The following is a 9,983-nucleotide window of genomic DNA, read 5'->3' as shown; positions in this document are numbered from 1 at the left end:
ACCTGCGTTTCTGGCTCAGCAAACCCACTGACCAAGGCCAGGAGACGGCCGCCGGGCACCACGCATTTGGCCGGGACCCCCGGCCGCTCTCGGGTGGAGAGAAGCGGACAGCGCAGGTGGCGGAGGGGGCCACAGTCCTGGTCTCCGACGCCGGCTCCAGGCTGTGCTCTCTGCTGAGACCCAAGTGTCCACCGGGAGATCCCGGCGCCTGGAAAGCACCACCGAGTCTCAGGCGCCCCCAGGGCGCACGAGAACGGGGCGCACGAGACCTGGGCGCACGAGACCGGGGCGCACGAGACCGGGGCGCACGAGACCGGGGCGCATGGGACCAGGGCGCTCCGAAGAGACTCCCGCCAGTGCAGAGAGGCTGCGAGGACACTCCAGGCTGCCTCCAGAGACGGGGACGGAGCAAGCCCTGCCCTGAGCGCCCAGGGAAGGGAGCGGGGGCCGCCCCGCCCGTCGGACCTCCCAGCGCGCCGCCGCCTCCTCCCTCCCCCCGCAGCGGTCAGAGGGTCACCGAGACGCCCCGCTCCGCTCCCCTCGGCCGCTTTACGGGTGGCTGGGGCCTCCCCCGCGCCGGGATTGGATGCGAGAGGACGGGGTGGGGGCAGGCGGGGGACCCCAGAAACCCAGGTTCCGGCTCGGGCGGAGAGAAGCCCACAGTGCAGTAGCTGCCGGGCCGCGTGGAGACTGCTCTGCGCGAAGCCGGCGGACGGCGCGGAGGAGGCGGCAGCTGCAGCCCGGGCGCCCCAGGATGTTTGACAGCTCGCAGTATCCCTACAACTGCTTCAATGACGACGCCGACGACTACCCCGCCGGCAGCTCCGACGAAGCCAAGAGGCTCACGCGGCCCGCGTACAGGTGACTGCCGGGGTGGCGGCGGGGGTTTGGGGAACAGGGACCCCCTGCACGGGTCCCAGGTAGCCGGGACCTGCCTGGGACGAAGGAAGAGCGAGGGGGCTTTCTTCTCTCCGACGGAGCTCAGAGAAAGGAGGCGTTTGTCCCTACTTTGGGGAGAGCCAGGGAACGTTTTTGGCTTCCCGGGGAGGGGCCTTTCCAGCCCGGGGAAGAGCTTCTGGGGTCTGGGTGGCGCCGGGGACCGCGAGCTGCGGGGGACACTTTCCCCAACGCCGCCTCGCTCCTCCGCCTCTGCGCCCCACGGCGCCCTGCGGGACGGGCAGAAGGACGCGGCGTGGGGAGGGCTGCCCCGCGGAGACCCCACCTGACCCCCCGGGCTCTGCAGCTACATCGCCTTGATCGCCATGGCCATTCAGCAGAGCCCCGCGGGGAGGGTGACCCTGTCCGGCATCTACGACTTCATCATGCGCAAGTTCCCCTATTACCGCGCCAACCAGCGCGCCTGGCAGAACTCCATCCGCCACAACCTGTCCCTCAACAGCTGCTTCGTCAAGGTGAGCGCCGCCCCCGACGGGCCCCGGGTGTCCCCGCGTGGCGACCCCTGCGCCAGGGCCTCGGTGGCGGGGAAGGGAGGGCACCGCTGCGGCTGCAGGGAGGTGCGTCCTCAGCCCACGGGGCCGCCTCCACCTGCGCAGTGCGCCACCCTCGCCCCGGTCCAGGGCGCCCCGAGGGGACAAGGCGGGCGGGCGCGCAGCCCAGCGGAGCCGCTCCCAGCCCCTCCCTCCGCGCGCGCAGGTGCCGCGGTCCGAGGGCCACGAGAAGGGCAAAGGCAACTACTGGACGTTCGCGGGCGGCTGCGAGTCGCTGCTGGACCTCTTCGAGAACGGCAACTACCGGCGGCGGCGGCGGCGGCGCGGGCCCAAGCGCGAGGGGCTGAGGGGTCCGCGTGCGGGGGGCGCCCAGGGGCCCCCGGGTCCGCCCGAGCCGGCCGCCGGGCAGGGGTCCCTGGCACCGGACAGCGCTGGCGAGGGCGCCCCGGGACGGGACCCCCATGCCAGCCCCGCCAGCCCCGCCCCCCCGGGGAAGGAGCACTCCCGGGACCTCAAGTTCAGCATCGACTACATCCTGTCCTCCCCAGACCCCTTCCCCGGGCTCAAGCCGCCCTGCCTCGCACAGGAGGGCAGATACGCGCCGCTGGAGAACGTGGGCCTCCACTTTTGGACAATGTGATGTGGGGCCACCCGGGAGGCCCCTGCAGTTCAGTCTGGGGTCTTCCCCAGACCCTCCCTGGAAAGACAATTCCAGCCTTACCTTGAGTCAGGAAGCCAGAGTTCAGCAAATCCTACGATTTCTCCTGCAGACTGAAGGTCAGGTGCCACACCAGGCCTGGATTGGGGGGACAGGCGGAGGTGGAGCTCCTTAAAGGTACAGACTGTGAGGCTGTGACTTTACCTGTTGGGAAAACAGTTCTCTTGCAGGGAAAACCCCACTGGGTTCCAGTTTTACCTGAGGGTTTGCTCTGGACTGGCCTAGTGCTCTTGCTCTGAGGAATAAACACAGGTTCATGTTCCCTAGAGTTGGGAAACATTTCATTCCTTGGTCATTTGAGGGTGAGCTTTGTAGACACCCACATCCCAAAAGCCACAAGTGCCCAGTGTGCGGTCAGTGGGCTGGTTGACGTCGTCCCCGTGGTTAAAATAATAGTGGTAAGGCACAAACCGTGAAGAGAGATGGCAATAGGCCCCATGAATTAGTCACCCCGAGGCTTATGATGGTGTCCGTGCTAGGGGTGACGTGATAGGAAGTGACAAATGTATGTTGTGTCAGCCGAGTGTTTTGGTGACGGTTTAAGAAATCAGTTGTGCTTTTTACACCACAGGGGAGAAAGGCAAGGTGGGAAGGAGGGGCCCAAATTTGGGATGATACTGGGGCAAAGTTCAAATCTCTTGATTCTTCTGAGCAGGGAGTAAACCCTGATTCAGGCACCTTCCCTCAACTGGTTTCCCAAAAAATCAGGTGCTCAAGAGAGCAGGCTGTGGATAAAATTCCTGCAACACCTCACAGGGCACGGTCACAAGCATCCGAGGTGGGCGCACTCCACTTGAAATGTAAATGATTTAATTACTGTGTAGAGATGGGCATTCTGAAAAACACAGTTATGCGCAGTGAAACTATTTGACCAGCCTTATCGTTTTTCACCAGTCCATTTTTGCAGAGTTAATTGCTTTCAGTGACTTAATTGGAACATTAGTATGGATTACACCTAATCCGATTCGCTCGGTGACAACGACTGGCTAATTTTGTGAACAGCAAAAACGCACCCAACGAGGCTGGCTGTCTGGTTTGGGAATTACATAGTCTTGCTTTATCGGACCCTTAAAAACAAGGACTGGGTGGCCGTGAAGGTAGGCGGGCTGCAGAGACAGACCAGAACATGGAAAAGATGCTTGGCCCTGGCTTCATCTCTGTTCGGAAAAATCCAAGCATTCCCCCACTCACCTGCCCTGTAAATAGATTTGATGTGTTTGGTTCATTGTTTTGAGAAGAGGGAGGAAGGCCATTGCCGACAGACACTGTGAACGCCTGGCCCCGTGGAGATACGCCCACTCCCCAGCCTCCCGGCTCAGACAACCGCAGCCTCTGCCTACAAGGGCACCCTTCGCCCAGGGAGAAGGAGCCGGAGCCCAGCTTCAAATGCCTGTTTCTGGAAGTGGAAATGAGGCTTGCAATGTGGACACCTCTCCTTTGCAAATGTCAGCTTCTGGTTTCCAGAACTCTCTGCTGGGAGAGCAGCCAGCATTTCCGGCGCTCCTGCCGCCCACCGGGTGTAGGATCCCAGGAGATGGGTGCTGAGGCTCTCACGCTCGTTTCACGGATGGGACCCTGCATCGCAGGCATGCAGCTCCAGTTTGGCTCCTCACCCTCTCCATGCTGGCTTGTACAGGCTATCAGCATGGTGTGTACACGTGTGTGCGTGTGTATTGTGGTGTGTGCCCTGTGTGTGTCTGCACTCTTGTTATTTATATCCCTTTGCTGGTTGTGCTAAAAGCCTAGATTTAAATCATACAAGATATAATTTAGACGGTCAAAAAAGGCAGATGTTCCCATACGTAAGTATATGGCAAAGAAAGTATCCGAAGATATATTTTTCTGCTGCCAACAGAGGAAATAAAGTTTACATTTTATCTTTTGAGTTCCTGCACTTTGTTCTGGTAAGCAAAGCCTGACTTGAAAAAACAACAAAACCCCTTTTCCTAAACAGGACGCTCCTGGGGGGGGGCCTCAGAATAAATCAAGGTCTTTATAGCTCATCCCCTCCGAGATTATATTTGTGGCCAAATGCAGACTCCATGCCCGGGAGAGGCAAGGGCGGCACTGGGGGAAATCTGTGTACAATGAGGTGTAGCATTTGTTTTGCAAAGGATATCAATCATATTTTTAAAAGCAAAGGGACATTTTCAATTTGCCAGTGTGTGATACCCTGCAACTTCAGAAAGGTTCCCAGCCCTTAGAGTGAATGGCATTTAATATAACAGGGTGAGGGCTGGCTGTGACCTACTCAAATGTCGCCGCCACCACGCAGACTTGCCCCACACAATTATAATTAAATACTTTATGCCTTTCTTGCAAATCCGCTGATTGATCATCGATATGTACATTACCACCACGTTAGCCCCGAGCAGATGTCTGCCACACGCGGGTTACGGATCACCGGGCTTCCATTAACAAAGTAGGGAGGTGCTGCCGGGCACACGTTCAGCGGCGTGCCAATGACTGTGTGCAAATGACTGTGCTTGGGACCAAAGTTCCCAGGCTGGGTGGCACCTGGGCCCTGACCTCCTTTTCCCGAGACTTCAGGGTGCCCCTTCTCACAGAATCTGGGAAGAGGTTCCTCCACCAAATGTCACAGGAGTGAGGGGATGGTCCATGGTGGCTCCTGGAGGATGGAGAATCCCAGGAATCCCACATTTATCCCTCCCTCCCACAGATGGAAGCAGGAAAGCGGCAGATTTGAGAGCAACCACCAGGTCCCTGCATGCAAACTAACCACAGATGAGACCCTCCCCCGCACTGCTGACTGGCTGGGCCTCGCGTAGCAGCACCCCTCCACAGAGGCCTCCTTGGCTGACACCTGCCCTTTGCACCCAGCTGAAGTAGGACTCTTGGAATCTGCTGTCCATTGGCCCCTGGTCTGCCTCCTGGGGAAGAAGAGAAAAGCCTTTTCTTCAAATTCCTTCCGTCCTTGATTGAGCAGGGTGGGAGCTGTTTGTTTATTCACTAGGGAACATTCGCGAGCCCTGAGCTAGGAGTTGGGGCACAACCATGAACCCAAGAGGCCTAGACTGCAGCCCCACAGCACACGGGTAAAGTAGACAGACGGCTCCGCGTGCATGCAGAGCCCTGCACCGGGATGTGTCAGGAAGGGAGCCCACAAGGCGCTGAGCAGAGGATGAGTGCTGCAAAGTGCATGGCCAGGCCAGGCTCTCAGGAGCCGAGGCCGTGACGGTGACGGTGAGCTGGAACAACAAGCTAGGAGGAAAGTGTATTCTAGGTAGGGGGGTAACCTGTGCCAAGCCCTGTGCGGGGGACCAGAGGTCAGTGTGACTGGAAGGAGGTGCAGCCAGGGAGCCACGCACGGGAAGACCCCAACCACGCCCGCCCAGCCCCCACGTCCGGGCCAGACTTACCATCTCTTTAGCCTTTGAAATGCAGCTCCTGCATCCACCTCCAGTTGTCCCTGTTCTTTCTGATATATGGAACACCTGCACAGCCCAGAGGGACAATTACCTCCCATGGTCTGCATGCTTGGCCTTGGTTAATGTAGCCTCGCCATGCCCCACACACTACTCTTGCTCCTGTCCCCAAGCGTTTCTTCCTGGCCAGTTCCATCCTGTGCTCATAGAAGGTGAGGATGGTGTACAGAGGGTGGGGGTCTCCGTGAGCCCCCTCCTCAGTGTCGCCCAGCCAGGACAGCTGCCCTGAAGGTCTGTGGTGGCGCTGGCTTCCCTGGGACAGAGGAGCACTGGGCTGGGGGTCGTGCCTCTGTGTGTCCACAGCAGGGTCCTCTGCCCACTGGAGTCCGAGGCTCCTCGCCCGTGGCATGGGCTGTGCACAGCACCACCCAGGGCTTAGGCGAGAGGCTGTCAGCTGGACCCACGGACCCTGGCCCAGCTCTGCTTCCATCTCACGCCCCTGTGCATCTGCCTGGCCCTGGGACCCAGAGAGGGAAGGGACCAGCTCCCTGGGGTATAAAGGGCTGAGCTGGGCGTCCCCGTGGAACCTGGCTCCCCACAGTCCCCAGGCCAAGGGGGCTCTCTGGGCACCTCCCTACCAAGAAGCAGCCCCCGGACTCCCTGCCTCTTTCCCTGGGACCCTGTGGTCTGCCCCAGGCACTGTCAGCTTCCTCATGGCCACCTCCCATCCGACTGGCAGGCCGGGGACAAGGGCTTCCTCAGGATGACACCAGGGCAGTGAGGGGCCAGTGAGGGGCCAGAGGACACGGCCCTCAATGGGCTGGGACTGGCACGAGGACACAGCTGGGCATTTCCCGCCTGGATTCTTCTGAGCGGCCTCCACGGGCCTCCACACAGGGATAAGGTGGCCCCCTCCTCTGACTTGGTTTCCTCTGTGGTTCTGACCAGGTTTGGGGAGCAAGGGTGCCCCCACTCCCACCACCCCAGGCTGTGACAGGGCTGGGCTCCTGAAATTCCCCTGTTCTAACCTTCCAGTTCCCAGCTCTGCCCCAGAGCCAGGCCAAGTCCATCTCCATGCTGAGGGCCTCGGAGTCTCTCCGTGTGCACTTTCCAGAGGAGGAACCCAAACAGGCTGTTTCTCACCAAAATGTGAAACTCAAAACAAGCACAGGGCCTGCCTGAGGCTGCCGGCGGCCTGGGGACTGAGGGTCCGACTTTGCCCCCTCCTGGCACCGCCTGACCAGCCCTACAGCCCCCAGGCTCCCCACCAGGCCCCACTTTGCACTCCCACATCCCTCTCCCAGGTCCTGCCCAGCCCCTCCTGTGCCCTCAGCCCTGCCTGGTCCTCCTGACCCCTCTGGCTCCCTTTGGTCCCTCCTGGCACCCCCTGGTCCTCCTGGGTCTTTTCTGCCTCCCAGCCCCTCCCATTCTGCCCCCAACCCCTCTCTACCTCCAACTCTTACTGGCCCCGTGGCACCCCCAGGTTCCCAGGCCCCTTCTGGACCCCCAGCCCTTCCAGGCTTCCCCCCAACCCTTGAACTCCCCCAACTCTCCTGGTTCCCCATGCCCTCCTGGCCCTGCCTGGTCCCTCCTGCCCCCGGCCCTCCTCATCCCCCCGCAGCACAGCTGGTGCCCGGCTGCCAGGAGTGTGGGGAACCCTGGCGGCTTCCTCAGACAGGAGACGGTGCTTTACACTCAGGCCATTGCACCTGAAACAGCTGCACGTGTCCAGTGCCTCAGGCCATCCGGGGCTAGACTGAGGGTCTTATTGACAAAACTCTGCTAGAGATGGGACTCAGGGGGGCAAGGTTTTGAGAGTCTTTGGTCAGGCTGAGGTCCCACAGTGAGCGTTTACCGAGAACGCCTGCCCCAGCGTGGATGATGGGACGCGGGGCTGCGGGGTGGACGGAGGAGGTGCTGGGAGGGAGTGGACGTGTGGAGGATGGGACGCGGGGCTGTGGGAGGAGGTGCTGGGAGGGAGTGGACGCGTGGATGATGGGACGCGGGGCTGCCGGGCTGCGGGGTGGACGGAGGAGGTGCTGGGAGGGAGCGGACGCGTGGAGGATGGGACGTGGGGCTGCAGGGTGGGGGGAGGAAGTGCTGGGAGGGAGTGGAGGGAGCACATTCAATCTTCAGAATTCCTACACGTGGGTCACGTCCTCTCCTGCACACAGTAGGCGCCCTGCACACAGATGATGAATAGATTCACAGGGTCCGAGGAGGAGGCTTCTCTGAGAGGAGGAGACGGACGAATGGGGAAGTTATATGGTTCACAAGGACTCTGCCACATCCCAGCAAACCCAAGCCCAGTGTCCCAGGGTCAGCCCAGGAGGGCATCTGAATCCTGGTAGAAACGAGCTGGTGTTTGCCGAGGGCTCTCCATGTGCTGGGCACGGTTCTGAGAACGCTCACCCCCCAGGACCCCATGGAGATAGTAACACTCACCCCCCAGGGCACCGGTGAGGCCTGGAGAGGGTCACGTGCCTGGCCAGTGTGCGGAGGGGTCTGAGCTCAGGGGTCAGCACATTGTCTGGAGGGACCCACAGGGTCAGTGTCGGGGCCCTGAGAGTGGCCGACGGCATTTGGAGGAGGGGAGACAGGTCTTCCAAGCCCAGGTGCAGGTCCAAGGGCCCAGGGTCTCCACACACCCAAGCCTCCGGGACGTGCGGCCACCTCGCAGGGCCCCCAGCATGTCCCCACTGAAAGGGAACGATGTAATGACAGTCCAAGAGAGAACAGAGGTGCCGTCCGCTGCAGTGTAAGGCTCGGGGCTGTGGGCGGTGGGCCCCTTGGCGGGATGCTAGGGGCCCCACTCTCATCTCCAGCAGGTGCAGAGGGAACCTCAGTCCAAGTTGATACATAAAGAAGCTCGGTTCTCCTCGGAGGTGCGGCCCCCACTCCAGCAGGTGCAGAGGGAACCTCAGTCCAAGGTGATACGTAAAGAAGCTCGGTTCTCCTCGGAGGTGCGGTCCCTACTCCAGCAGGTGCAGAGGGAACCTCAGTCCAAGTTGATATGTAAAGAAGCTCGGTTCTCCTTGGAGGTTCGGCCCCCACTCCAGCAGGTGCAGAGGGAACCTCAGTCCAAGGTGATACGTAAAGAAGCTCGGTTCTCACGGCTCTGCTCTCCCACAGGGCTCCTGCCCTCCCGCCAGCCCCAGCAGCCCTGTAAGAAGAGCACAGGGCAGACTCCACAGCTCCATGACCCAGAGGAGGAAACTGAGGCTCAGAGGGGCCTCTCAGAGCCTGCTGGGGTAGAGGCCGGACTCGCCTGATCCCAGGAGCCCAGGATGCCCGGCCGAGGGCAGAATGACATCCTCTAACCTGGAAGTTAACGGGCACAGGCTTGAGGCCTCCTCCATCCCTTAGCTGTGATTCTGTTCAACTCCTGAGCAAGTGTCAGAGACGGTGGGAACATTCTGGATCCCAGGGGTCCCGCATCGGGGTGGGGCCGCCACTCCACGCACAGCCTGACCTCCCCCAGCTCTGGAACGTGGCTGGCCAGGACTCACTGCTGCGAGGCGCTTCTGGGGGGACACCCCTCCCATTTCCACCAAGAGGGGCCTGGTGTGCCGTGCTTGCCGTAATTACAAGAGAAACCCAGGAAAGGGGAAGTGCACACAACCTATTACCTGTAATTTGATTTTGCTATTCAGCCAAATTAACAACCTATAAACATTTGCAAAATTACATGTTTTCATCCTGTGAAAAATACCAAGTGCCTCTTATGCAAATGTGCCGGGTCCTTGCGCTCTGCCGTGCCGGAGAACGGCTCCTCAGAACCCAGCGCGGGGCTTGTCAAGCCAGGCCGTGCATCGTGGATTGCAAATTAACAGGCCTCACATGCTTGTGTACAATTACCTTCCCACCAGCTTTAGGCAACTGTAGACCCAGATTCCAAATAAGATGTGAGTTCACTCAACTGAAACTCGCGGTATTAGATTTATAATAAACAAAGGGAGGTCACACGGCGATGCGATTTTTTTTTAAAAGAAAAGGAAATTGAATGACAGCCCCTGAACTTGGTTCAACTTCCCCTCTGCGTCGGAGCGACTTCAGCACACACCACACACTACACCTGCTCTATATGGGTTTGCAGTGGTACCCCGGTGGACCTGGTGTCGAGCGAGACACGTTCGACTTCCCCTGCACTCTGTGTGGAGTGAGGCAACAGAGGAGTATGGAGCCTTCACCAGCCAATGGAGGCACCACAGCCGGCACACCTGATGCCTGCCCACTGCACCCTCCCAGGCACCTGCCCCGAGCCAGGGCCGAGAGGACCTTGAGGTGTCTGCACTGATGGCTTCCAACATCCACACTGCTCGCCAAGGAAACCCATCCCATCCTTTGGGACCGGCTAACAGGTCCTTCCACGCCCCCCAGCAAGCCTATGTCCAGAAACTCACCCACAACTGCTAATTCTCACCCAGGGAC

At 60.2% G+C, this 9,983-nt stretch overlaps 1 protein-coding gene across 1 annotated transcript; it reads left to right on the top strand.

Moving 5' to 3' along the window:
- The first annotated feature begins 724 nt into the window (after positions 1-724).
- On the top strand, positions 725-5,036 carry FOXL3 (forkhead box L3). The gene is made up of 4 exons (XM_008018930.3): positions 725-861; positions 1,244-1,412; positions 1,654-2,283; positions 4,847-5,036. Exons 1-3 carry the CDS (start codon positions 755-757, stop codon positions 2,086-2,088), a joined length of 711 nt encoding a protein of 236 aa, XP_008017121.3. The 5' UTR covers positions 725-754; the 3' UTR covers positions 2,089-2,283; positions 4,847-5,036.
- Positions 5,037-9,983: the final 4,947 nt, after the last annotated feature.

This window comes from Chlorocebus sabaeus, chromosome 28, assembly GCF_047675955.1.
Source record: "Chlorocebus sabaeus isolate Y175 chromosome 28, mChlSab1.0.hap1, whole genome shotgun sequence".
Lineage (NCBI taxonomy): Eukaryota > Metazoa > Chordata > Mammalia > Primates > Cercopithecidae > Chlorocebus > Chlorocebus sabaeus.
This window is presented reverse-complemented; position numbering and strand designations above follow the sequence as displayed.

Excerpts from the sequence above, each read along its gene's own strand:
- FOXL3 (XM_008018930.3), top strand. The coding sequence starts at position 755 with ATGTTTGACAGCTCGCAGTATCCCTACAACTGCTTCAATGACGACGCC. Across the intron at positions 862-1,243 it reads CTCACGCGGCCCGCGTACAG|CTACATCGCCTTGATCGCCA; the intron begins GTGACTGCCGGG and ends CGGGCTCTGCAG. Across the intron at positions 1,413-1,653 it reads TCAACAGCTGCTTCGTCAAG|GTGCCGCGGTCCGAGGGCCA; the intron begins GTGAGCGCCGCC and ends CCGCGCGCGCAG.